This window comes from Notolabrus celidotus, chromosome 14 (genome assembly GCF_009762535.1).
Source record: "Notolabrus celidotus isolate fNotCel1 chromosome 14, fNotCel1.pri, whole genome shotgun sequence".
In the NCBI taxonomy this organism is placed as follows: Eukaryota; Metazoa; Chordata; class Actinopteri; order Labriformes; family Labridae; genus Notolabrus; species Notolabrus celidotus.
In genome coordinates this window covers 17,237,832-17,265,555 of record NC_048285.1, presented here as the reverse complement: position 1 = coordinate 17,265,555, position 27,724 = coordinate 17,237,832, and the positions used below count along the sequence as shown (strand labels likewise).

At 39.1% G+C, this 27,724-nt stretch overlaps 1 protein-coding gene across 2 annotated transcripts in view; it reads right to left on the bottom strand.

Annotated features, from left to right (window-relative positions):
* Positions 1–25,888, bottom strand: part of LOC117824936 — a 36,152-nt gene extending 10,264 nt beyond the window's left edge. Inside the window, exons 1-5 of one of the 2 annotated variants that reach the window (XM_034700452.1) lie at positions 25,790–25,888; positions 23,148–23,176; positions 22,449–22,504; positions 20,544–20,840; positions 19,367–19,639 (exon numbers count right to left, since the gene is read on the bottom strand). In XM_034700452.1, coding sequence (XP_034556343.1) covers positions 19,367–19,639; positions 20,544–20,840; positions 22,449–22,504; positions 23,148–23,176; positions 25,790–25,792 — 658 coding nt within the window. In that variant the 5' untranslated portion in view covers positions 25,793–25,888. The remainder of the gene's footprint in view (positions 1–19,366; positions 19,640–20,543; positions 20,841–22,448; positions 22,505–23,147; positions 23,177–25,789) is intronic. The other variant, XM_034700453.1, reaches the window with a different exon arrangement.
* Between the last annotated feature and the right edge of the window lie 1,836 nt (positions 25,889–27,724).

Genomic DNA, 27,724 nt, shown 5'->3' with positions numbered 1-27,724 from the left:
TAATCTTCTTCTGTGTGATCCAAACACCTGAAACTTTGATTCGTCTGTCCATAACACTTTTTTCCAATCTTTCTCTGTCCAATGTCTGTGTTCTTTTACCCATATTAACCTTTTCCTTTTATTGGCCAGTCTCAGATATGGCTTTTTCTTTGCAACTCTGCCTAGAAGGCCAGCATCCCGGAGTCGCCTCTTCACTGTAGACGTTGACACTGGCGTTTTGCGGGTACCATTTAATGAAGCTGCCAGTTCAGCGCTGTAAATCACTTTGGGTTGCATTTTATTTGTATGAAAGGTGCTATATAAATAAAGCTTGATTGATTGATTGACTGTGAGGCATCTATTTCTCAAACTAGAGACTCTACTGTACTTGTCTTCTTGCTCAGTTGTGCACCGGGGCCTCCCACTTCTCTTTCTACTCTGGTTAGAGTCTGTTTGTGCTGTTCTCTGAAGGGAGTAGTACACATCGTTGTAGGAAATGTTCAGTTTCTTGGCAATTTATTGCATGGAATAGCCTTCATTTCTAAGAACAAGAATAGACTGTAGAGTTTCATAGGAAAGTTCTCTTTTTCTGGCCATTTTGAGAGTATAATCGAACCCACAAATGTGACGCTCCAGATACTCAACTAGCTCAAAGAAAGGCCAGTTTTACAGCTTCTCTAACCAGCAAAACCGTTTTCAGCTGTGCTAACGTAACTGCACAAGGGTTTTCAAGGTGTTTCTAATCATCCATTAGCTTTCTAACGCAATTAGCAAACACAATGTACAATTAGAACACTGGAGTGATGGTTGCTGGAAATGGGCCTCTATACACCTATGTAGATATCCCATTAATAATCAGACGTTTGCAGCTAGAATAGTCATTTACCACATTAACAATGTATAGAGTGTATTTCTGATTAATTTAATGTTATCTTCATTGAAAAAAAGAGTGCTTTTCTTTCAAAAATAAGGACATTTCTAAGTGACCCCAAACTTTTGAACGGTAGTGTATATATATACATATAAACTGAAGAGGACTCAAAACTCTTAATGATTAAGATCTATCAGCTCATGGACTGGATGGATATTTCTCTGACTTTCCAACTCAACTACTTCCTTGATAAAAAATGATGTCTTACTACAGCTGCTTTATGTTGATTTACTTGTAAACATGTTTTACTTTTGTGAGCGTGCAACAATACATGACATAGGCAGATTGATATTTCACCATGAAATCAATGTAAACTAGAAATAGGCAGCAGAGCAGTATGGATTTTTCAGTTTTTGCTTTGGCATGGCTATCAATCCCTATAGGTAATCTGGGAGAAGGGACAACCAGGGGAGAGAGAGTGAGACAGCTGCTGTAGCAGAAGTGACACGTAGGGAAGGTTTTGATTTATTTAGCCTTTATAACAAAGCATAGCAACCCTCTCCCCAATGCATTTTCCGAAAGATATACTTGCTATTACTGCAACTACATGAGGGAAATTTCATGGAATGATTTTAGGACTTGCTTACTCAGTTGATCTTCAACTGTCCTCCAAGGGAAAATGAATACACTGCCTCTGACAGGCACGCATCACCACTGATTCCAAAATTAGTGCCATGATGCTAACAATTTGAGCCTTCAAGCTACATAACATGCTGTGTGTCTACACTGTAAGGCACAAAAGTACATTGTTGTTTAATATGTAGCTATTAAAAGTACACAAACTTCTATGCACTACTTCAAGTAAGCTAAGTTAGGACAAATAAGTTCTTGCTGTTTGTTTCGTGTGAAGTACAATTAGAATCTTTGGATTTTGCTGAATAGAAAACAAAAACAGGAATATTTATAGACCTGGGCAGGAGAGAGAGGTCAGATATTTCTTCTCCTTTTATAGTGAAAATTGTCCTTGAGTTTGATTCAACAAAGTTACAATAACAGCCTTACAGCACTATGGCTGCCTGGTTCAGCAGCTAGCTGTTGGGGGGATTGCTGTGTTGCTTATAGTTAGAGCTGGATCAGGCTTGGACCAGCTTTTGTCATGCTGCTATAGGCCTAGACTGCCGGGGGAACTGGCACACTGACACACTGGGATCCTAGCTCACCCCCTTCCCCCCAACCCCCTCATCACTTACTTTAACTCTACCTGTCCCATTAAAGTTACTAACCATAGACCTTTCTGGAGTCCCTGAGCTCCATTGTCTCGTAGATTCCTCTGAGCTGCCGTAGACGTGCTCCTGCTGCGGACGTTCTGGACTCCAGCTGATACAGATGTGCTGGACTCCAGCGGCAACAGCTTCTACGACTCGTCTCATCACTATCACCTCTCTCTCTTACTCCCCTCTATCTGTCTTTCCAGACCCAACTCGGTCGAGGCAGATGGCTGTCTAACATGAGTCTGGTTCTGCCTGAGGTTTCTGCCTGTTAAAAGGAAGTTTGTCCTCACCACTGTAACTAGCTAAATACTGTGATGTGCAATGCTCATGATGGATTAAGGTGGTGTAAGACTGAGTCTTATCCTGTCTTTAAGTTGGGTCTCTGTTCATAATTTAACATAGAGACACTCAAAACACAATCAAAATGGAGGGAAAACAGACGAACACAGGGAATAAAACTAAACTGGACACATAGGGAGCAATAACCACAAAATAAAACAGGCAACACTATAGACAAGGAACACAAAAGGATCACTAAGAAACACAAGAAATGAAGAACACAAGACATGAAACACAGGGAAAAAGAACACAATTACCACAGAGGGAACAAAAAACACATCTCATCAAAAGCAACTCATGACAGTGTGACAATATTTATCCTTTTTTCTAAAAAAATTGTATCCATTCATCCATTATCTTGACCGCTTATCCTGTTAGGGGTCACGGGGGGCTAGAGCCTATCCCAGCTGGCTTCGGGCTGAAGCCCTGTTTTGAAGCCAATCGTCGGCAGGAGCCATATTGGAAATGATGAACACACCCTAACTTCTGTCGAGCTAGTGTGAGGTAAAGAAGCTCTGAGCCTCCTCGCTAACAGCTACAGTTTTGCCGCCTGTCAGTCAAGTCAGTCATGTCCTTAAATGGGCATAACTTTCAATCTTCATATCTTCTGAACTGTAGTGTTATAAAAAAAAAATTCACCCCCCGTACAGTGTGTGCTGATAGAGAAATTAGCTATTCAGACCGAAGTTGTTTGAACCAGGCTGTAAACATGTTTTTTATTGCTGCTAATGTCATCTTTTTTGAATGGGTGTGTATGTGGTTTACGGTCTTTCTGCAACCAACCTCAAGGGGACGCTTGATGAACTGCAGTTTATAATACTTCTGCAGGAGCTTCATATTTTGAGACTGGAGGTTGCCGCTTGGTTAAAAAGCTTGGTTGAGTTGAAAATGAGACCTTTTATTGCCCAAACAAAAACATTTGAAGTCTTCTTTAAAAAAAAAAAAGAAACATAAAAGCATCAGCTTTGCTGAGATTGAACTTTATTCACAAGAAAAGGCACTATTCCGAGTCTAATGCACTGAGATATACTTACAAAGGAAACAGTTTTGGGGAACAACTGATTTCCACTGGTATTCTTTGTTCGTGCAATGTAAGGTAGTCTCACAAGCTCTTAGGGATTGTATTAAGACCTGATACCTTTCTGCTACTGTCCTAAATGCTAAACTCTTTGCCCCTTGATATGATGGGTTTAGATTATTATCAGTGTGAGCAATGACCCTCATGAGACCCCTGTGATATAAGAGACATATTCACTGCAACACACAAGGGAATGACAGGCAGCAATGAGCTGCTCAGACTGGCTAAAGGGGACTGATAAAAGCTTTTAGAATTCATGAGCTACATCACATTGACCCTGATACTAACCTACCTTCTCCATCAACCCTCAGGTGGCAAAAGAAGACAATCCTCACTATTTTATTTACTAACCCACACAGAATTAATGAAAACAGATTTCATCAAAACAAAGCCCAAATTGTTTTATTGTTTACTGCCCAGCTGCAGAAACATTTAAACTCAACATTGTCAAATTGAGCTTTTGGAGCCAACCAATACTAAATAAAGATCGTCTTGCTAAAAACAGCTACAGCAATTTATTTTAGATACAAAATAAGTTGCATGGAGAGAAAACACAAAGTGGGGTCAAAAGTTAGGAAATTGAAAAACATAAATGCAGACAGCAATAGACTATAAATGAAAAGAGTGTGACAGACATGATGCAAAATTGAAATGGAAGTACTTTCAGATGGTCTGGTAAAAAAGTAGCAATCAGTTCTTGTTTGCTACTTTCATACCCTCAGCACTTTTATTTCAGAAAGGTAAACTAGTGACTCATATCATGGGTTCTGCACTTCAGTAGCTTGATAAGTCAGTGACAGAATACTATTATTCACAACTGTGAAAGTAAACATTAGAGCTACCATGCAAACCTGTTTTAAAGCTTGAGATAATCACAGCTACATTGCTGTATGAAAGTGAAGTGTACACAGGCCTTGGGACAGTTTTGAACATGTGAGTACAGTTTGACCTTAGATTACTGGCATGATGAATGTAAAAAGAAGGTGACGGAAAGATAAAATGCATGGGTAGATAATGATTGTGAGAGATTAAGGGAGACATACAGAAGTATTAGAAGGGAAGATGTGAGACTGATTGACAGAAAGATAAGATGAATTGGAAGAGAGAACCGAGAAGCAGCATCAAAAGGGGGGAGGGCATACTGGGAACAAGAGAAGTTGAGTAAATGGCGGACTTCCATGTTGGACCTTGCATTACAGAACTGACTCATTTAGGCGTCTACAGTTGACGCTTCTGAATAGCAATAGCGCTTCCTCTGTTGTGGTTTCAGAGACGTGCCTGGAAAGTAGAGCAGCCTTCTTCCTGTGGCCTGGGGCCTTGAATCAGTTCTGCACTAGACACACCAACGAGCAGCTGCACACACACTCTCCCACTGTCTCTCTCTCTCTCCTTCTCCTGGTCAACAGAGATGCCCCATCTGCACACTGAGACTCTAGGATGAGACTTAAGTACACAATATTGACCTTGAACTTGACAACATTTACATGGTAGGAAAGAATACTTGAAGAGATTTGGCAGTGAAGCAGTGTGGTGAGATGCCAGCCAGTTGAGTGCCATAAAAAGACATGCCGATGCAACAGTGCTGAAGATGGGTTAGAGGGGTTCTCACAAAAGTCTAACTAAGGACTGTTATGGACATTTGAGAAACTGATGAGGTCAACCTGAGGTGTGCTGCCCTGATAGGAGGGAAGGTATTTCAGATAGACTTCGGAGATCGAGGTGGCCTGCAAGTGATACCAGGCGAAGGCACTCATCCATACTGTTGTTGCGTCCTTGTATCGTCCCCTGGGAGGCCAGAATTACTAAAGCAACATGACTTTGAAATCCTACTGAGTGTTAACCTCACCTAAGGACACAAAGTGTTTGTGTATCCTACAGTTGTTGATGTTAATTTATAATGCATGACATAGAGTACAATATTCTTCCCTGAGGGTTGCAGACAAATGCATAATTTACTATTGATTCAATGAAGGCGGATGTAACATCACCTCCTCCAGAGGAATGTGGTTTGTATGGAAATGCTGCTGATGACAATAGTGCTGGTAACAAGCATTAAGACGTCAATACTTCAAAGTCAAGAACATCGGCAGCCGAGTTATAAACACAACATAAAATCAAACCAAATAATTCTCCCATCAACATTTCATGTCAGATTCTGACTCCGGTGCTTGTTTTTTTATATCTGAAATCTCTCCTGATACAACGTGTCTGCAGTACAAAACACCTTTGACAGCTATTTCATAGGATCCATGTCAAAAGGTATCCACAACATCGACATGCATTGAAGCCCTCTTTAAGGCTAATATGTAGGGAGATTGTTTCAAGGTCAACGTCAACAACTTTTAAAAATCAATTAAGGACATGTAATGAGGATTGCATTTAATAGACTTCTGCTTAAATGTTACCAGTTTCTGATTGTTGTGTGCCTAAGTGTTTATAAGCTCCATCACAAACAGAGCTGCCTTCCACACTTATGTAATCTTCTTTATTCGAACATGCCTGGCAATTTATTATCCGCCCTCTGATGATGGCTGGCAATTTATTATCCGCCCCTGAAGATGATTATGCTACATGTTAGCGGTTTGTGGATGTGTGTTTGCATTCTGGGCTTGATGATTAAGAGAAACTTCAAAAGTTTGGTGTCATTTTGCTTTAAGTTAATGAAAAAAAAAACCACAGTCTGACACGGACGTCAGCGCACTAATGGCTGTTTGATGAGTTGCCTATCATGAAGACGATCTGACATTGAGGAAGAGCCTGTTGTCGTACAGTGGCTGCAGTTAAATCTGTGTTTGATTTATAAATGCATAAAACGTTTTAATGACAACAGGCCTTTGCATTTGCCTGTGTTCAGGTTGTAAATCAAATCAACACAATTGTGAAAGCACACACACATTGGTACACAACACAACAATTACAAGGTTTAAGGACGCTCAAAGACAAGGCCAGAGCCAAAACGCTCTGGGACAAATCACAGGAATAATTTAAAGCCTCTGATAACCCAAATCAACAAAAACGTTCTAACTATGATATTCATACTCATATACATACTGTTATATATATACAGTATCTCACAAAAGTGAGTACACCCCTCACACTTCTGCAAATATTGAATTATATCTTTTCATGGGACAACACTGAAGAAATTACACTTTGATACAATGTAAAGTAGTCAGTGTACAGCTTGTTTAACAGTGTAAATTTACTGTCCCCTCAAAATAACTCAACACACAGCCATTAATGTCTAAATCACCGGCAACAAAAGTGAGTACACCCCGATTTGAAAATGTCCATATTGGGCCCAAAGTGTCAATGTTTTCTGTGGTCACCATTATTTTCCAGCACTGCCTTAACCCTCTTAGGCATGGAGTTCACCAGAGCTTCACAGGTTGCCACTGGAATCCTCTTCCACTCCTCCATGACGACATCACGGAGCAGGTGGATGTTAGAGACCTTGCGCTCCTCCACCTTCCATCTGAGGATGTCCCACAGATGCTCAATAGGGTTTAGGTCTGGAGACATGCTTGGCCACTCCATCACCTTTACCCTCAGCTTCTTTAGCAAGGCAGGGGCCATCTTGAAGGTGTGTTTGGGGTCATTATCATGTTGGAATACTGCCCTGTGGCCCAGTTTTTGAAGGGAGGGGATCATGCTCTGCTTCAGTATGTCACAGTACATGTTGGCATTCATGGTTCCCTCAATGAACTGTAGCTCCCCAGTGCCAGCAGCACTCATGCAGCCCTAGACCATGACACTCCCACCACCATGCTTGACTGTAGGCAAGACACACTTGTCTTTGTACTCCTCACCTGGTTGCCACCACACACGCTTAACATCTTCTGAACCAAATAAGTTTATCTTGGTCTCCTCAGACCACAAGACATGGTTCCAGTAATCCATTCCCTTAGTCTGCTTGTCTTTAGCAAATTGTTTGCAGACTTTCTTGTGCATCATCTTTAGAAGAAATGTGAGGGGTGTACTTACTTTTGTGAGATGCTGTATGTATATATATTAGAACTGAACTTTATTCTATTTTTTCAGACATTATCAGTCAAGTTTTTTATAACGTTTTGACACTAGGTTAAAATAGGCGGGGTTCAGTTTGATATTTATAATGAAATAAATATCTAACTCATCATGAAGAAAACACTAAATCACGCCTACATGTTTAATAAAACTCATTACATCTCCTAATGTCTGAGCGAACTCCTCTCTGTGTTGCCTCTGCTCTTAGCTTGTCTGCTAATCACGTACTGCCTGTAATCTGTCTGTATAGCTATCTCCCTGCTCTTTTTGCCACTGTGTTTAAGTGTTCTGTCCCTGGCTTCACATCCACAGGTGAAGATGACAGATTGTTGTCATTCTTCTATTTCTGAACTACGGTGGGGAAACAGCGAGCCGCGGTTTAGATGTTGGTTTAGTCCCGCATATGCTTCACTCATTTCCCCAGGACCGGTTCACTAACTATCCCCAAACAGCTCAGAGCTTAACCAAACGGCTCCGTCTGGCACCTGGAGCCATGCTCTGCCTCCCTACACTGCAGTTTCCACTGCTCTGGGCATTACATGTTCCTGATACCTCGATAATGGAGACTAAATAGTATTAAAAGTTAGATTCTATATATGTATTTTGTAAGTCAGCACTCAGAGACCACTTGAAATAAATAATTTTCAGATGCTTGAGTTTTTTTGTCTTCAGATTTGGGGTCAAACATGTAGGCTTTGAACACTCTCTCTGTGTGCTGCTCCATGTTGTGCTGTGAAAGTTGCCATGGATTATGATTGATGTGTCAATCAAAAAGTTAGCTGCCACAAAGATATTTGTTAAAGTTTTACATTTGCATCATGTCTTTAAGTTTAGTTTAAAATAGCTTTTGCATTTGTTACTACTTTCTGAGAGAATATCTAACTCTTATAAAACTAATATAGAACAACACACAGTTGCTGAAACATACTTATTTTGACCAAAGGTAATACTATTATTACCTTTAGTATTAAAGTGAGAAATCCATGATCATTTCAGAGACAATATCACAAAGGCTTAAGGAGGAACATTTCCATCAATTCATTTTGTTGCATTCATTTTTCATGAACCTTATCTTTTTGGTAAAATTGCCACCAGAAACCATCATCTTGATTATGCCTCACACCTGCAGGCTGTAATTTTATGGCCCATTCAGAGCAGCAAATTCAGCTGTTGATGAAAATACGTTTCTAAGTGCATTTTGCATCTGTTGTTTTTTTTCCACTGATAATACTATATGGATATTACATCTTTAATCACAATGATCCTGTGTTTATAGGGACAGAGAATCAATTTTTTTAATTTATTCAGGCTTTTAACAGTTGTGCAGCCTTGAGATCTTTCGATTCAAAGTGAAGAATGAATAAAACACACAACCCCTACTCCCAGCTTTACCAAGTGAACACAGAGCAACACAAAATAAATGAATGAATATATGAACATGTCAGACAATATTTTGGAAAGTGGGGCCAAGGCTGTTTGTCAGTGTAAACCCATTCCATCTCCAAGGTAGCACCAGTTTTTGTTGCATCAAATTGCTCCTGATCTTGGCCTTAAATCAGAAAAACCCAAACCATTTTGTCATCAACAAAGAATTTAGGATCAGAAATCTTTAAAACTGCTTCATATTGCATTTTTAGAGCCAATCAAAATTAGATCCAATCCAACCAAATAATCCTGTTTGATGGTTTGAAAGCACAACCAACTAAGCAACCAACCAACCAACCGACATAAAAACGTCCTTTTCACAGGTAGAAACCTTTAGTAGAACCAGACTCATGCTACACAGCCATCTGCCTTGACCAAGTTAGGGTTGGAAAGAGGGAAGAGAGAAGCTCTCAAGTGTCCCTTTTGCTTGTCCCTTTCCTACCTTCCCCCCCTTTTGCCTCCGATCTTCCCCAAGCCTCCCTACTAATCTGATCATCTCAGCTGCATATTGTCTGGCAGTAATTGATTTACCTCCAGCAAAATGAAGTCTGAAAACACAAGAGGGCCTGTGCTCTGCAACTCAAAATTGGCATAATGCAAGTTGTTGAAGAAACAAACAATGTGTATGTAAAAAGAAACAGCTGCTTTTCTGAGCTAATTTCCTGTATTGTCATCTTTCACCCAACATCCCTTTATTGCTGCTCAAGAAATACAAATGAGGACTATAAACCAGGAAATTATTTTTGCAAACAATGTACCAAGAGATTAGTGCTGGAGTAATGTAGAAACATAACACCACGTTAATGAATGTCTCATTTCACACTGCAAATACCTCTTAACACATCTTAAAGGCACGGCACTGATTCAGACTGTTGTGGCTGTGTTTTTATATCCACAGTCAAACAGACATAGGCTGACAGACAGAGATCTATAACACAGTCGCAGGTCTGAATGACGAAATCAATCAACAAGCTATAACAGATGTGCACTGACTTTTAAAGCTGATAGATAAGAGCATAGTACTGGATTTAAAATGATTGGATGTAGCTATAAGACACAATATAATTGGTTAAAAACACACTCCTTCTCTTTTTCTCTCCAAATATGCACTTGACCCATAGGTCAGTTTTCTAAGCCCTCAACTCCTGGAGGTTGGATTTTAACAAGGCTCCAACCCAGCTCAAGGGAGTGTTTGCACTAGGGGTGGGAATCGAGAACCGGGTCCGACTTAGAACTGTTCCAATTGATCAATTCCATCAGAATCGTGCACCTCAAATGTTATTGATTCTTCTTAATGGTTCATTTTCCAGCACGTCAGGTCACGTCACGTCACGTTGGATTATGTCACACTCTGCGATGCAGAAATCCTTTGACCAAGAGGAAATTCAAAGTATTTTCCTCCAGGCTCGAGGGTCTACGTCCCGACTCACGCGGCTGTAAATGAGGCACCGAGAGTGGGTAAATTACTTCCGCGATGACCCCCGGAGGAAAAGCTTTTCCTCTCCAAATTCAAAGTCTTTTCATCCAGGCTCGAGGGGCCACGTCCGGACTCACGCGCCCGAGAATGAGGTCAACCTATTGTTCAGAATGTTCAAGTTGAAAATGTTCATGTTCACTCTTGTGCAGTCATAATTCTGGAAAAATTAAATGGTTTCTTTTGGTGCAGAAGACTGTGTAGAACTACTTTTTTTCCCCTCAAAAAAATACTCAGGAATCGTTAAGAGAATTGATAAGGAATTGGATTGATAAGCAGAATCGACAATTGCATTGACATTGATAAAATCTTATCAATTCCCACCCCTAGTTTGCACCATAGACTGTATAAAATATAGACGTACCCATCTGTTTCTGAAGCGCTGTTCTGAGGCCAATCGGCGGCGGCAGCCATATTGCTGCTGTGGAGCGATTCAAACGTAAAGAGGCGGGCTTTGAGCCTCCTAGCCAACAGCTACAGTGTTCCTGGCTGTCAATCAAGTCAGCTGTGCCTCTCATTGGAAGACCCGTAATCTAAATATCTTTGAAATTGCTGCGTAAGAAAAAAAAATCAACCCCCTACAGTGTGAGCCATTCGAGAAATGAGCTATCCAGACTACACTCTTCTTTTGTACCAGGCTGTAAACATGTTTATTTCTGCTGTGAAGATGGTCTTTTTTGAATAGGTGTGTATGTGGTTTCCAATAGTTGCGGAGCCAGCCCCAAGCGGATCCTCTATGAACTGCAGTTTTTAGCACTTCCGCATTGGACTCATATTTTTAGACCGGAGGTTGCTGCTTGGTTTGCGCTTGCATTCTAAGATCAACAAACTACTGGGCAATTACCCCTTGCTCTCCAACCCTTTTCTTGCATTTTTCAAGTTGTAAATAATCTGCAGGTAATAAGAGAGAGAGAGAAAGACAGAGAGAGAGAGATCTGCTGGCACTTTCCCTGTATAGCTGGTTACTGTTGATATTCCTTTGCATTACCTTGGTTAGGGTTACGATATACTATGCCTTTAAAACCAGCTCATCTCCCCGCAGCTCAACTGTTGTGAGAACTGAACAGCGAATGAAACTTGTTGTATCATCAGAACCTTATAAAAAGATCATGAATATTGATGAAAATTCAGACACTTACAGGCAGAGAGAAGCTGAAAGAAGTAGGGGAGGACAAGCTGCGGTGATTGGAGAGAGAAGAGGTGCGGGTGTGAGTGCTTGAGGAATAGAGAACTGCAGCAAAATGAGCAGATCATAGTCATTTATGAACAAACAAATGGCAGCTGTCAGGGGCTGAGTTTTCTGCTGTGCACCCTCAGTACAGCAGTAGGTCTAAAAAAAACACCTGTTCATACTGTAACACATGGCATGGGACACATGCCCAGCACAGAGCCTAAGGGCATCACTTTTCATCGAACAGCGATGATTTCCCCAGTCGCATTGTAAATAGCATACAAATTAAATTCACCGCACATGAATCAAATTTTTCCTCTGCTGGCTGAAACAGCAGTTTGCTTCTTCAGAGGCATATTTCAGTGATTAAAGGAGATGACACAGAAAGAGAGAGACAGCCATCAGAGTACAAGCCTGTCCTCCCAGCAGAGCCCCTCTTGTCTACTTTTCTCTTCTGTCTTTTCCTTCGTTACAGACGTTGCGACTAGTTGGTGCCTTGAGTTTAATCCGCTTTTATCCAAACAGGGAGGTCGCCTCAAGCAACAGCAGCTGGGTGGGGAATTTGTGAACTTGAAGCATGATCAGATTTTTTTATTACAAAAGCAAGGCCAGACTGAAAGTGCTAATACTGTTGTAATGATCCACCTCACCAGGATGTGTGGGTGTGAGAGAAAAAAAGAGAAGCAAGCGCTGACGAAGGAAGAAAATCAAAATCTCCCATTTAACAGACTATGATCTCATCCTCAGGCTGAAAAACAACTGCCCAGCATACGACCAAATCAGTGCAATATTCTCAATATTATTAAGTACTTTGAAGCATTCTGAACCACAGAGGTTCCTTCTTTCTCATGTCTTTCCATCAGCCTCTTAAGACATGATCATAATGGTAAAAGCAACATAACTATCTAATCAATCACAACTTACAACCACTGAGGACACATTCGTTAGATCGTCTTTTTTCTTCTCAACTTGTCTGCATACATGAGTTATCTGAACATGCAGGAAAAAAAGCAAACAGGTAAGGAGAGAATGACCTTTCAACCTTAAACAAACATGATAAAAGCAAATCATCTCTGAGAAAATTCACAGTCATCACACTGAGCTCTAGAATCTATGAAACATTTCCACCTCTGATGTGTAGGCGTTCTGCCAACTGCCCCACAAATAAAATGCATTGGAATCTCCACCTCTCCAAGTCTTTCACAGCCACTCCATCATGTTATTGTGATAAATGGCCCCACTTCCTAGAGCAAATAATTCTTTTTGCATGACATTTCCTATGTTTCATTTTCCTGAATTTGCATACGTTCAAGTAGATGGATGCCATTACTGAAATAGGTCCATCACTGCTGCAAGCTAACAAAACTGAGGAGGAGATTGCATGGTAGCTTTTATCTTTTGTTGGCAAACATTCACAGAGTTTGCTGTGAGCAGTCGCAATTGTGTCCAATGAGCTCCACGCAACCCCAAACTCTAAACACACTTGTTCTTGGCCAGCCCACAAGGGCGGGGTAATGTGTTTGAATTATAACTAAGTCTACATTCAACCACAATTTATTTGGCAAAGACGCCCTACTGTGTGCCAAATCCCTCTAAAGCAGGATAAGCTGTTATATTTACAACCACGGACATTTTAATTCTTATGGATAAAAAATATTCAACATGTTTCAGTGTTTGTGTTTGATTAGCGTATTTAGCCTCATCAATACAGTACTAGATCATCTATATTGAAGACATAATTTGCCTTATGATGGAGCATGTACAAGGTTAATTGTTCAGTTTGTGTGTGTGGGTGTGCATGTTTATGAGTGTTTGTACAAACATTTTATTATTTTGTGAAGGAAGAAAAAGATGGCAAACAAGTTGCATGTGGGCAAAGTTAATGCTTGAGTTTGTCCTTGCATTAATCAGCACAAACCTGTATTAGTTAGCCTCTAATTAAAACTGCACATGCTGTGTGAAGCCAAATATCCATTAGTGTAGCTCTAAATATAGAGCATGAAGTGCTTCAGTAATCACATGCAAAAGATGGCTATTTGACATCATCCTTTATTTTTATTTACATGCTGTCTGTACGTTAAGTGCCTCCATGTTCAGAGGCAGGTCAGATATTGCTTTCAAAGCAGTCATCACAACCGTCTGTCACACATTCTTAGGTTTCTCCTCAATTTCATTGCATCATTCATACCCTCTCAGTATTTAAAGTGCCCATTAATAGCTACAATTTTGGACACGGTCCAATCTGCTTCCACGGAAGCAGGATTGGGACTGCAGTAGCACTGCACTCCGAGAAGGAGCATGTTGTAATATTCTCCTTACTTGAGGGGAGGTAACTACAATTTTGAGTTAAAGTTTTGACATCATATAAAGGCCACAGTACATTATTGGATATTATCTTGGAGCTGTGGACGACTCCTTCAAGTTCATTTTATATCAAGCCTTGTATCTGTGGGACAGTTATGGTGGCATAAAGTTCAGTTTAAATGTTGGTAACTGTGTAATCCTGTCTGTGTAATGTTTACAAATAGTGTAGAAAGATATGGGGCACTGTTTGTAAAGTTGTGCACACTGGAAACAGTAACAATTCTCCACATTTAGCTCTAAAATGTCTTAAAAGTAGTGTGAATTTTTCATTCACTTTGTTTTTATCACATTGAGAGGAATATTTGTGATCATATTGACATTTGATTTTGTTGTTACAAATATATTTAAGTTAAAATCACTGTTAAATCCAAATGCTTAATCTAAATCTTGGCAGATAGCTTTTTCACTTTTGACTATACACCTACTAAAGTACATATGATGGGGAGAGGGGGCAAATGAGCTGGTGGACAAGCAATCCAGACTGAATTATCTCGTTCTGATATGGCATCTTGAAAATGTGTGCTGGTTTGGAGTGTCATACAGGTTCATTGTAACATTTTTGTACATTAAGGTGCAATTTTCCAAAGTTCCAGACTTGTGGGACTTGAACATTTTGTGTGTAAAACCACAATTTTGAACTGCAATTTAGGCCCTGGTGTGTCATCTGTAGAGTCAACGTTCTGTAATTTTATATTTCCTCCCCTTTCCAGGGTCCCATCTCAATGATTCAGTAACTAACCATCTGTCAATGTCATTGTTATTAATCTGGAGCTATTTAGAGGTTAATGAGATGCTGTTGTGAGCTCTGTCCAAGTTCACTTCCCAAACACTTGTTTCCCTTCTCCGATAAATCAAGGAGAAGAAGGAGAGGAGGGGGTGAAAGACAAAAGGTGCAATAGAGCTGCACAGCAGCATGGGGACAGTGGCTGCTGCTGCTGCTGCTGCTGCTGCTGCTGTTGGTGGTGGTGTACTGATGATAAGAAGATTTACTTACTAACATTCAACTGCTCTGAGAATGCTAACCAGATCCTACGCTCATGATAACAGTGCTCACAGCAATCCACCACAAAGAGGGTTTATGTCTTATGAGGCTCATACCTACTCGTCTTTTACCCAAATAGGAAATGTCAAATGTGAAAGGTGTGTAGATGGTTTCAAAATTTGAAGGGAGGCATGAAATGGAAATGTGCATGATTGTTTCGACTGTTCCATATTTACCAGTTTACTTGTATGAAAGGTGCCAATTCTACTGAAACTAATCTGACAGTGTGAGGACCAGGCGGCTCTCAGAAAATGTGTAAATTAAAGGCTGGACTGGAAGAACTGCTGCGGCTGGGGATGGATACTGCCCTGCCACATGTAATATCTCAGACTAAAGAATAGCTCTCAACATTCACATAATTTTCCTTTTTCACTATAAAAAGAATTCATGGTGGAGCTGTTATGCTGAAGATTAGGGGTGCAACGGATCAAAAAACTCACGGTTCAGATCGGATCACCGTTTTGAGTCACGGATCGGATCATTTTTCGGATCAGCAAAAAAAAAAAAAGAAAAAAAAAAAAAAGGAGACAAGACAAATATAACTTTGTCCCTCCATTTATTTTGTAAAACACTTTTGCCCATTAAATACAAACAACATTCAACTCAAAATGTACAGCATGTGCAAAGCACCCTATCTGTGGGCCCAGTCCTGCCTCATTCACTGCATTTCATGGCATGGCAAGTGAAGGAGCAGAGGAACTTCAAAAGTTTCACTCCATTCTTCTTTCAATCTCTGATTTTCACCATCCACTTTTCTTAGAGCTGCAAACTTGGAACACACGTTTTATTCTAGGGTCCTACATCTGGCAAAGTGCCAACATGGAACTGCTCCATAAACGAAAGTGAAAGTAAAAAATTGCACTCACAGCAGTGGACTCTAAGTGACCCAGTAACAGCCTGTCTGCGTATCGTTGACATGGAGACAAGTCCCGGTAAACACACGGTGACCCGACCAAAACACAGAGTGAAGGAATAACAGTTCGGGGGCCACAAATAGGCGGCCGGATGCGGCCAGTGGGCCGCGTATTGACCAAGCGGCAAACTCCGGTCTCAAACGATGAAGCCAATGCGGAAGTGATATAAACTGCAATACATTGAAAATCCGCTTGAGGCTGGCTGCAGAAACACCGGAAACCACATAGATATGAATGGGAAAAAGACGATCTTTGCAGCATTAATAAACATGTTTACAGCCTGGTTCAAAAAACGGCTTGGCCCTACAACGCTAATCTCTCTAATGGCACACACTGTACGGGGGGTGAATTTTTTTCTAACGTGACGGTTAAGAAGATATTAAGATTATGAGTTTCGCCCAAATAAGGACATGACTGACGTGACTCCCGGTCGGGAACACACAGCCATTGGCTAAGAGACTCACACTACGTCACACTCTGCCTAGTTGAGTTCCGCATTACCAATATGGCTGCTGCCGTCGATTTGCTTCAAAACAGCTCTCAGGAACAGATGGGTGACGTCACGGATACTACGTCCATATTTTTTACAGTCTATGGTATTGACGGCCTCTGGTCTAGTGGGTGCGCAACGGAATTTCATAACGTGGCTCAATCACATTCAGCATTCACTGTATTTTACAGGGAAACCAAAATGCTCCCATACATGTGACTTACAAGATGCAGGAGGTTTTTCAAGATCCACTGCGGTCAAGCCAGCCTCCACGTCTGACACGATAGTCAAGCCAGCCGCCACTGAATTCTGTTGTGCGCGTTTGGAACAGGCATTACGGTAAAAGCGAGGAAACACGGATTTGACATTTCTCTAAGTAAAGCAACTTGAAAGAGTAGAAAATTGCAATGGTTGCAGCTCATTTAACACAAATATAACAACAAAACAAGCCGAATCAATACACAACTGAACACCGAAAGGTGAACACACTAAATGTTGTCTGACTCGTCATCAGGACGATCTAAAATGGATTTTCAAAATAAAAGCTGACTGAAATATGAAAAAGTGCCTGGTATATATATATTTGGCATTACAATAAATCCCATTTTCAATTGATGTGTTTTGATTCAGACTGTGAGTATGAAACCTGTCATTGTGATGCTGCCTATTAAAGCTAGACATTATTTTACATTTCAAAATAAAAGATATTTGAATTGTAGCATATTAGCAAGTGAGATTATTTGAAAATCCTAGTTTCCACTGAATAATTTCAGTTCAGACTGATAGTAGACAATGCCATGGTTAAACCCTGCCCATCACAGGAAGATCTGATGTGTCATTCAAAATAAAAGACACTTTAATTTAAGCTAAATCGCAATAATTCTTCACCCATTCAAAGTGAGATTATTTGAAAAATCCTAGTTTCCACTGACTAATTTCACTTCAGACTGATAGTAGACAATCTCGTGATGTAATCGTGCCCATCACAGGAAGATCTGATGTGTCATTTCAAAATAAGACACTTTAATTTAAGCTAAATAGCAATAATTCTGGATATTTCAGAGGGAGATTATTTGAAAAATCCTAGTTTCCACTGACTAATTTCAGTTCAGACTGATAGTACACCACCTCGTGATGTAATCCTGCCAATCACAGAAAGATCTGATGTGTCATTTCAAAATAAAAGACACTTGAAATTAGGCATAGTAGCAATAATTCTGGATACTTTCAAAGTGAGATAATTTGAAAAATCCTAGTTTCCACTGATTAATTTCAGTTCAGACTGATAGTAGACCACCTCGTGATGTAATCGTGCCCATCACAGGAAGATCTGATGTGTCATTTCAAAATAAAAGACACTTTAATTTAAACTAAATTGCAATAATTGTGGATACTTTCAAAGTGAGATTATTTGAAAAATCCCAGTTTCCACTGACTAATTTCAGTTCAGACTGATAGTAGACAACGTCATGGATTAATCCTGCCAATCACAGAAAGATCTGATGTGTCATTTCAAAATAAAAGACACTTGAAATTAAGCATAACAGCAATAATTCTGGATACTTTCAAAGTGAGATTATTTGAAAAATCCTAGATTCCACTGACTAATTTAAGTTCAGACTGATAGTAGACAACGTCATGGATTAATCCTGCCAATCACAGAAAGATCTGATGTGTCATTTCAAAATAAAAGACACTTGGAGTTAGGCACAATAGCAATAATTCTGGATACTTTCAAAGTGAGATTATTTGAAAATTCCTAGTTTCCACTGATTTATTTCAGTTCAGACTGATAGTAGACCACCTCGTGATGTAATCCTGCCATCACAGGAAGATCCGATGTGTCATTTCAAAATAAATTACACTTTAATTTAAGTTTAAATGCAATAATTCTGGATACTTTCAAATTGAGATTATTTGAAAAATCCTAGTTTCCACTGACTAATTTCAATTCAGACTGATAATAGACAACTTCATGGATTAATCCTGCCATTCACAGGAAGATCTGATGTGTCATTTCAAAATAAAAAGACACTTGAAATTAGGCATAATTGCAATAATTCTGGATGCTTCCAAAGTGAGATTATTTGAAAAATCCTAGTTTCCACTGATTCATTTCAGTTCAGACTGATAGTAGACCACCTCGTGATGTAATCGTGCCAATCACAGGAAGATCTGATGTGTCATTTCAAAATAAAAGTCACTTAAAAATCGGCTTAATTGTAATAATTCTGGATACCGTCAAAGTGAGATTATTTGAAAAATCCTAGTTTCCACTGACTAATTTCAATTCAGACTGATAGTAGACAACGTCATGGATTAATCCTGCCAATCACAGAAAGATCTGATGTGTCATTTCAAAATAAAAGACACTATCAAAATCTGAATAAAGGGTTATGTTTAACTCCTGGGGAAGTTTTGGGAAGTGTGAAAGGTGTGAAAACCCTCAGTATGAGTCCCCTTTCATGTCTGCTGTTAGGGAAAGATCTGAGGGAATTTTTGCAGCCTTTCAAATCTTGTACATGTTTCACTGTTTGATTGTCATAGCACAGTGTAGAGTTGATGTAGGACTTTAAGATTTGACGAGGAAGCTGATCTGTGAGGAAATATTTATTTTCAGCTTTAAGTGAAGCTTAAATGCTACCTCAAGCTTTATTAGCATGCTAAAAGTGAAAATTCTATTAGGCTGATGTCTGTTTACTTGGTTTACCATCTTAGTTTATGCATGTTGGTATGATATTTTATCACTTGATACAAAGTACAGCCTTATGTTTGGAATATAATGAATAGTTAGCAGGTATTTGGCCATAAAGCAAACTATTGGAAACAAAATTGGATTATTATTTGGACCTTTAGCTATACAAGATAGGACAGCTAAATATTGAAACCATAGGGACTGATTTCTTAATGTTTGGTACTCACAGACAGAGAACAGTGGTGATGTGACGCTCCCTACAGAGCAGCTGATTGACTTCATCTCTCCCTTGGAGCAGTTGAAGAGAGCAGTACTGGAGATGTTGCTTGTCAAGGTGATAGGATCAGTCATTTCACTGCTGTTAACAACTTTCACCATCTCACTCCCATCTGTGTTCCAGATCATCGTAGAGGTCGGGTAGCCGCCATGAGATGAACACGTCACTAGCCAATGGGTTTCATCCTGGTGGAGCACTGTGTATGCCGGCACACTGAAGTTTGCTAGGAGTGAGAGAAAGAGGGAAGAAGCGCACTTTCAGAGAAACCTCCAGAATGTCAAGGTTTACCAAAGTAGCCCTGTTGAATGCAAGCACCATGAAGTGTGTATTTCCCAAAGAGTCCTCGGTAGTGAAAACACAAACTCACAAACAAGTAATTGAAACATATATAAACAAATATGCTGATGAGAGTGATGAGATGGTGGTTTTCAGCAAAGAGGGGTTTTTGATAGGGGTTAATGATACTTAGCATTATGATGGGCATGTAAACTTAGATTATCTTTCACACATGAACATGAGAGTGCTCTGAATGGATAACCTGCCAAGAGGCTTTCCCTGCCTGACTCTGAAAACACAGGAATTGAAAAGGGAGAGATTGATCTGGTACTTATTATTGCGATTTTAAACAACCCATCCCTGATAGAGTAAAAGTAGACCAGACTCAAAAATAAGATTCAATACATGACAAATAATTCCATGCTTACCCCACTGGATAATGTAGAATTACATAAATTGAAAACAGGGGCATTGACCTCTAATCAACGTCCCAATTATCCAACATTTTGAAAGTGTTTACTCACTATTAGCTTTTGATGATATAGTACTTACATTTTTTAAAGATTGAACAGGCAGGATTTCTATAATCTTTCAATTCCACAATATGTGACATCAATATCTGTGCGTTTAACCATCCCACCTTCTAAATCCATTTAATTTGCACTACTTCCAGATAGTAAAACCATTCCCCCTAAAAAGTCAGAAATGGGTAAGTTATAAAGGTGCTTTGAAATAACTTTATATTCACTATTATAACATGATGACTTAAAAACGCTTGAATTATCTACACCCTCCAACTAAAGCGTTCAAATGACATGAATTTGAATGAACTTTAAATGCAATGCTCATACCTGTGATACTGAGGTGTATAACTGTTGGAAGAGTTTCATGAGTGTCGGTGTATTCGATCAAACAGTCATAGTTCCCTTCGTGCGAAACGTTCAAACTGTTCATGTGCACAGTCATTGTTTCCTTATCCATCTTTGTGTTCGGCCATGTGCTAGGTAGGACTTTTTCTTTATAGTAGCCATTCACTAAAGAAAGGTCCTTCTGCAAGAACAGATGTTGAATATCCCTTCGTTCAACCGGGCAGCGAAAGATCACTTCTCCTCCAACCTCTCCTTTGAGCCTAATCACAGCAGCATCTACTGAAAAGATAGGTAAGCGGGTTTGAGAAGAAATAAATCAGAGACAATCAAATCTGATTGGTGCACAATCAGAAACATTTACATACAGTTTGAATGGTAAATGGACTTGTACTTGCGCTTTTCTAGTCTTTCTGATCACTCAAAGTGCTTTCACACTACTCGTCACATACACCCATTCACACCACATTCATACACTGATAGTAGAGGCTTCTATATATAGTGAGGGACCCATCAGTATTAGCTAATATCATTCATACACATTCACACACCTCTGAACAACAGAGGGAGCAATTTGGGGTTCAGTGTCTTGCCCAAAGACACTTAGTCATGTGACTGTTGGAGCTGGGATCAAACCGCCAACCTTCCGATTTAGAGAGGACAAACTGTACCCACTGAGCCACAGGAGCCCGAAGTTTAAAATAATGTTTTCTTAAGTCCTTTATTTTAGGAATACTGTGGTTCACGTGAAACCATTTTTTCAGTAATAAACATCATGAGCCCTAAAAAAAGGTAAAGGTAAAGTTAAAGGTAAGAAATCAAAATCATGGACCATGAACAGTGAGTTGCCAAAGTGGGAGCACTGACTGGAGAATTCAACAAGCCATGCAGTGTTATATTTTTTAAAGAGAGAAATAAAGACAGAAAAATTATTGGCTTTCAAATCTGTCTTGTCAAGACGTGTTTGTTATGTTACATAAAACCTTAAATGACACGGTTTGCTTTGTCTATGGTTAGAGTAGAAAGCAACCTAAGCTGAGTTCATTAAGCTAACAGCACTCACTTGAGGTTTGGGTGAGCCTGAAGGTCAGGGTTAAGGTTGAGGCTTTATTTAAAGCTCTCTTTAATGACGCAGGACACTTTTCTCGGTTCCCCTTTGGGTCTATGTTTGCTCTCTATATTACATAATAAATGACTGATAGTGTGCCTCTCTTTTTTTCGTAATCAAAACCTATCAAATTAAATGTTACGCTTAAGCGTTTTCCTGGTTTACTTTGAAAGGTCGGAAAACTAAAATTGATTCTGCATTTTACCTTTTATCTTCATCTTTGGTGATTTCAAGTTAATGGTTGTCTTAATGGGACCTTTGTCTCTGTTGTAATTGTCTACCAAGTTCTGGGTAAACAGTCCATATCTTTAGCTTTCAAGATGTGTAGCTTTCTTCCCTAGCTAGCCACTGTGTTAGTCTGTATGGGCAGGAAAGTAACAGTAACCTAATACTATCTTCTCTTGCTGAGAATGAAATTTAAAGATTGATACTACACTGACTTCTGTATGGTGCATAGAGGCCTGCAGCAAGTAGCCGGTTAGCGTAGTTAAGCACAAGCACTTTAAAAAATAGGAAACAGCTAGTTTGACTTTGGGTTCTAGTCTTTATGCTAAGCCGAGGTAACTGGTTGGTGGTTGTAACTCAATATTTGTTGCAGAGACATTTTACTTGTTTAAATATTAACATTCAACTTATCAGCAAGAGTGAGCTTTTCAACAAAAGCAACATAAAAGAGAATTTAAAAAATCCTATGTGCCTACTTTCTTGAAAGATTAACCACTAGTCTTAGTATTAACCAAGGTGAAGGCGTGTTGATGAACTGATAACACTGGTGTACTTACTCTTGGCAGCAAAGTGCCATAGCAGGGCCAGCAGACAGAATGTCAGCTTTTCATTTCTAAAAAGATAAAAAGAAAAACTGTTTACATTATTACCCGGTAACAAAAGAGCAACATCAGAAAAATGGCTATCTCTGGGCACGTAATGCTTAAAAAATCCCCTGGCCCCATAGCCACAGTTCCCATGAGTTTCACTCTCACATGTGCCCATATTGACTGATCATCACATCAGACATAGCTCATCCTGCTTCTGCTCCACACTGTCATCATTTTAAGGCTAAAATTACTTACAACAAAAACATACAAAAGGATATGATCAATATAAAGCCCACTAGACTCACTATACACCCACACAGTTTAGCTGTATGAATACTTTTGTAAGTGTCACAACCGTTTTAGATCCTTAAAGTGCAAAAGTTCAGTTGGTTCTAAACTGAGTATCCATGATGCTCACTTACAGTAAAAATGTTGTAGGTGACGAATCTGAAACTCTTAAAAGTGACCGTCACATGTTCAACGGTTTTACTCATTTCCATGACGACATCACCAGCTATTCTTAGGAAAGTCTCTTTCTCACCCAACCCCAAAAAATATGTGCTTATGGGGGCTTTATTAACAACGAGTTCCTGACTGATGATATCATTCTCTATCAGCAACATGATGTTAACTGTTGAAAAAACAACAACAGCAGTGATTACTCACAGAGAATGATTTAGGTTCCAGTGAAGTGCCTGTTGAAAAGACAAACAAGAATAGTCAATGTAAGTCAAATTAATCTCTGTAGCACATTTAAAACAGCATAAGCCTCACAGTCATGGTAGATTACACTATGTAAAGAGAAGACTGCATGGACTACAATGTGTATAGCAGACATATGTCAAGATGAAATACTAGAACTAATGATGACAATAAAAAACACAGGAAAGAGCAAGCCTCTGAGGCTGCTCATCAGATGACCTGAATATCCTTTAGAGAATCAAGAGGTCAAATGTAAACGTCTGAACCAATCAATATAGAGAGTTAAAAGTTCAAATTTAAAAGTGAATAGTCAAGTGAATAGCTTTCTTACAAGATCTTTCTACTTCACATGATGTATTTTTAATTAGTTCATTGAAGCATGGTGCCACCAGGAAACCATTAAAGTGGCAGGCTTAGTGGCGCACTCATCAACATTGAGGCCTGTGATGCAGAGGTTTTTCAACTTTTATCTTTGGGTATTTCTTATCTGTGGGTATCAGATAGGGGAAGTGGTTTTTGTTTTTTTTATCTCAGTGGGCAAATTATTTATTTCCTAACATGTTTTATAAATGTAACTCTTATGCTAATGAAGCCAGCAGAGAGGCTGGAGCTGCCTTTGGGTGGTTGCAATAAAAAACCCATCCTGCTAAGCCCTGCAAACCACTACTGATTTGTTTAACCACAGCATACTTTACAAACATCCTTGTTATGGAATCTATATTTGGGGGATAAAGCATACACTGTACAAATCTGTTGGCTTTACAAACAATAAGCAATCTTATCTGTAAAGGCCCTGTAGATGGCCCTTCCTGAAAGAATAACATACAAAAGTATTTTCTATGGGTATTGAGCAATTGGAAAGTCCCAGTGAAACATGCCAGTGTAAGCCTGTTTCTGCTGATGTGCTTGGGCGTTGTTGACCCATACCCACTGAGGGAATCTGCCCTCTTTCTTAAGAAATGGTCTATTTCTTTCTATTTTATTTGAATGCACTATCAAAGAAATGAAGTACTGATATTATCAGTTAATGCTATATTTGGTTTCAGGTTGTTTCATAATCTCAAATCTTGTGGATTCCTCAAGTAAATCAAAACAAAACAAAACAAACCAATATATATATATATATATATATATATATATATATATATATATATATATATATATATATATATATGTATCTATTTAAGGAAGGCTGTAGAGTAACAGGGGGAAAAAAGAAAACAGCAACTTTTGTGGAATGTCTCTCATGCTATGATCTTTCAGGCACCTGATTTCATATTGCTAATGCACAGTTTTGAAATAGTATTGACATCTTTTACTTAAATATGATTACTTTGCTCCAGGAAAAAAAACACTATATGAAGTTACATCAAAAATGGGGGACTTCCAGACAAATACACAATCTCTCTCAATCTTCTCTACACCAAATGGTCTTGAAGCGACAGTTTCTGTGCTCAACAGAAACTACATCTAAGGAAACTCCCAATAATAAATACCAAGAGAGTGTGTGATGCGTTTCAGGAAATGGACAACAGTGGATCATGATGATTCTATTGATAATAATCAGATCTATTTATGAGAAGCTGGTGCAACATGCCTTCTAAAGTGTTAATTTATTAGATTAAGCTCTAATTTCTGTGACTATAGTAAGCTAATACTTTAGTGAAATACTGATCTAATTATTGAGCCTTGTCTGTGAGTTATGGAGTATATGGAGTAGAGTGACTTTAATGCATTGTTGTGTACTATCTTAAAAGTATTTATATTTTTCATCCACCTTAATTTTGTAAAGGTGAAAGAGATCGTCCTTTGTTCTACAACTCTAAAGTCAATGTACTTCTTTGTTGAATGATTTACATATCTCTGGTTAGAATGAATGAAATCTACATGTATTCACAGATCACACCACAGAAAATACAATTTATGAAAGTAAGTGTGCTCAGGATTGTAATGTCGAAGTGGAGAGTCTTGTGTTTTGATTAGAAATCAGGCTTTATCAAAGCTATTATCAGTTATCTTTGTCATCAGATGTTTTAAGTATTACAGTCACTGGGAATTCCCATGTTGTGTAATATCACAACACGTTTCAACTTGTTTAATTTTAGCTGCAAGCTAGCAGACTTTTGTTCCTGTTATTGTTACTTTAAGGAAGTCAAACTAAAGAAGCCAAAAGAGGTTGCTTGCTGCTTTAAAAACTCACACAATTATCACAATGATCTAGCAGCGAAAGCAATATAAGGGCGATTGAAACCAAGCTTTTACTATGAGGGTTCAGATTTAGGCAAGCTTCCAGCACACACACACACACACACACACACACACACACACACACACACACACACACACACACACACACACACACACACACACACACACACAGTAACATGGCAACACACACACACACACACAATTCCATGGGCTGCTGCCCAATGGTATTTCAAGTATTTCTCTTAGACATAAGACATAAGAAACTATGTTCATGCACGAGAGGCAGTTAAGTACCGTGACATAAACATGATACATCACGAAAGCCTAAACCAATACATTCAAATGACATGTTTTCTGATAGAAACAAGAGAATACACAGAGAACCGAAAAGCTCTTACCATTTGCTCGGCTTCCTTTGGTTGTCTGACAACTCAGACGTGTGACTTCCTTCAAAGTAAGTTCCACTTTGGGGTGGAGCTTATTTTTAAGCCCTCTTTTTGTTTGTGTCAGCAACCTATGAGGAACAACTGACACTCATGAAGACATACTTGTTCAGCATGGCATTTTTATGAAACAACTTTCTGTAAAGCAGCTTAAAGAAGGTTTCCACAGAGCCCACAGGTGTTGGCTTGTGTTTGTGTGTGTGTGTGTGTGTGTGTGTGTGTGTGTGTGTGTGTGTGTGTGTGTGTGTGTGTGTGTGTGTGTGTGTGTGTGCATGCATGCAGGTAGGTGTGTGTGTATCATAAGTTGTTACTGTAAGCATGACACACTTCCTTGTTTGCTTACCTAGACAGTCCCACCTTCAAAATCAATCAACAACCAAAGTCATTTCCCACTACAGAAAAACTGTGAATACATAAAATCACATTATGTTATGCTACTATTGGTGTTTAGGGGTTGTGTTTCTTAACTCACAAAAGGTGCGAGTGAGGTCAAGTGTAATGATCCTTACAGCCATTTAACTTAACTCTCAGTTAAAAAAGCCACAAGGAAATAAATGATCCTACAGTTAAAGCTTGTAATTTCAGCTTGAAAGTGTTTTTCTGAGACAGGGTGTGTGAAGTAAAGCAACTCTGTGATGTGAAAGGAGAGAGTCTTATTGCAGCAATAAACTGATGTAAGGTGACAGTACACGTGATCAAGTCTGTTTCAGTGTAATAAATCAATATTATACCTTTGATTGAGTAGAAACACAAGAGCAACTTAACATGATGGACAAAAGCAGAAATGTGTGATTATCTGCTGTTTATTTGTATATTACAACTATAACTCTAATCCATGTATCCCTTGTTGTAGTGACTGGATTTACCAATACCTTTCATTTTGATCAGATTCTAACTTGAATGCATTCTAGCCTAAGTCTTCATGGAAGTTTCTGGTAAATAAGGTAAAGTGTTTGTTCAAGCTTAATAGATGAGACAATATTATAATTTTTACTTCCAGAAAATGTTAAACCACAAAAACATGTAAATCAACAGCATTCATAAAAATCAAAATCAAATGGCATAATAGACAATCTTATGTATACCTAATTTAATAAAACTCATTTAACACACACACTCACCCTGCATTGTTGAGCAAGCAAACAGGAATTAGGGGCAGTATGTGGGAGTAAAGGCTCTACAATCACAACCACGTCCCCATAAACAAATCATGTGTCATAGTTCAGGGAAATTTTGCAGCTTGAGTGTGATTTCAAGAACCATTGCCCACATTTTTAGCTAACTTCCCATCTGAAACTGCTCCCCTGAACTGTGGAGAAACGCCCACCACCTTAGTTTATTTTGACAGAACGTATTTTTTCTGTCTGTCAAATCTCTGCTTGTTATTTCCAATGCACTCTTTACTTGCTGTGGACAAGAAACACTAAGTATTCCTATGAAACACCACTTTATAAGGCAGATTGTTTGTCAGACTGGAAAATACATTTACACTCTCATAGGAGGAGGGTTTATTGCAAAAAAGTTTGGATTATAACCAAGAACAACAGTTCATGGGCTGATAGAAAAGACTTCACAGGCTGTTTAGAGAAATGTGTAAAAGGAGATATGGTCATGAGTGTTATAGTGAATCATGCTAGACAACGATACAGCTGAGGCCATCATATTGAAACCTCTATCACTGCAAACAGGCAATGGTTGTGAGCATACTGTGTGACTTCAGTGTTCCCCACATGGGAATTCCGGAATTGTTTATGAGCATTCATGTGAGACTTTGAATTTAAATAACAAATCATTCTGTGAGTCCTGTAGTACCTTGGCCTATTGCTTTTTAAATCCCCTGAAAAGCTTTCAGTTTGTGCTTTGTGTGTTAATCATGTAATTTCAAATGGA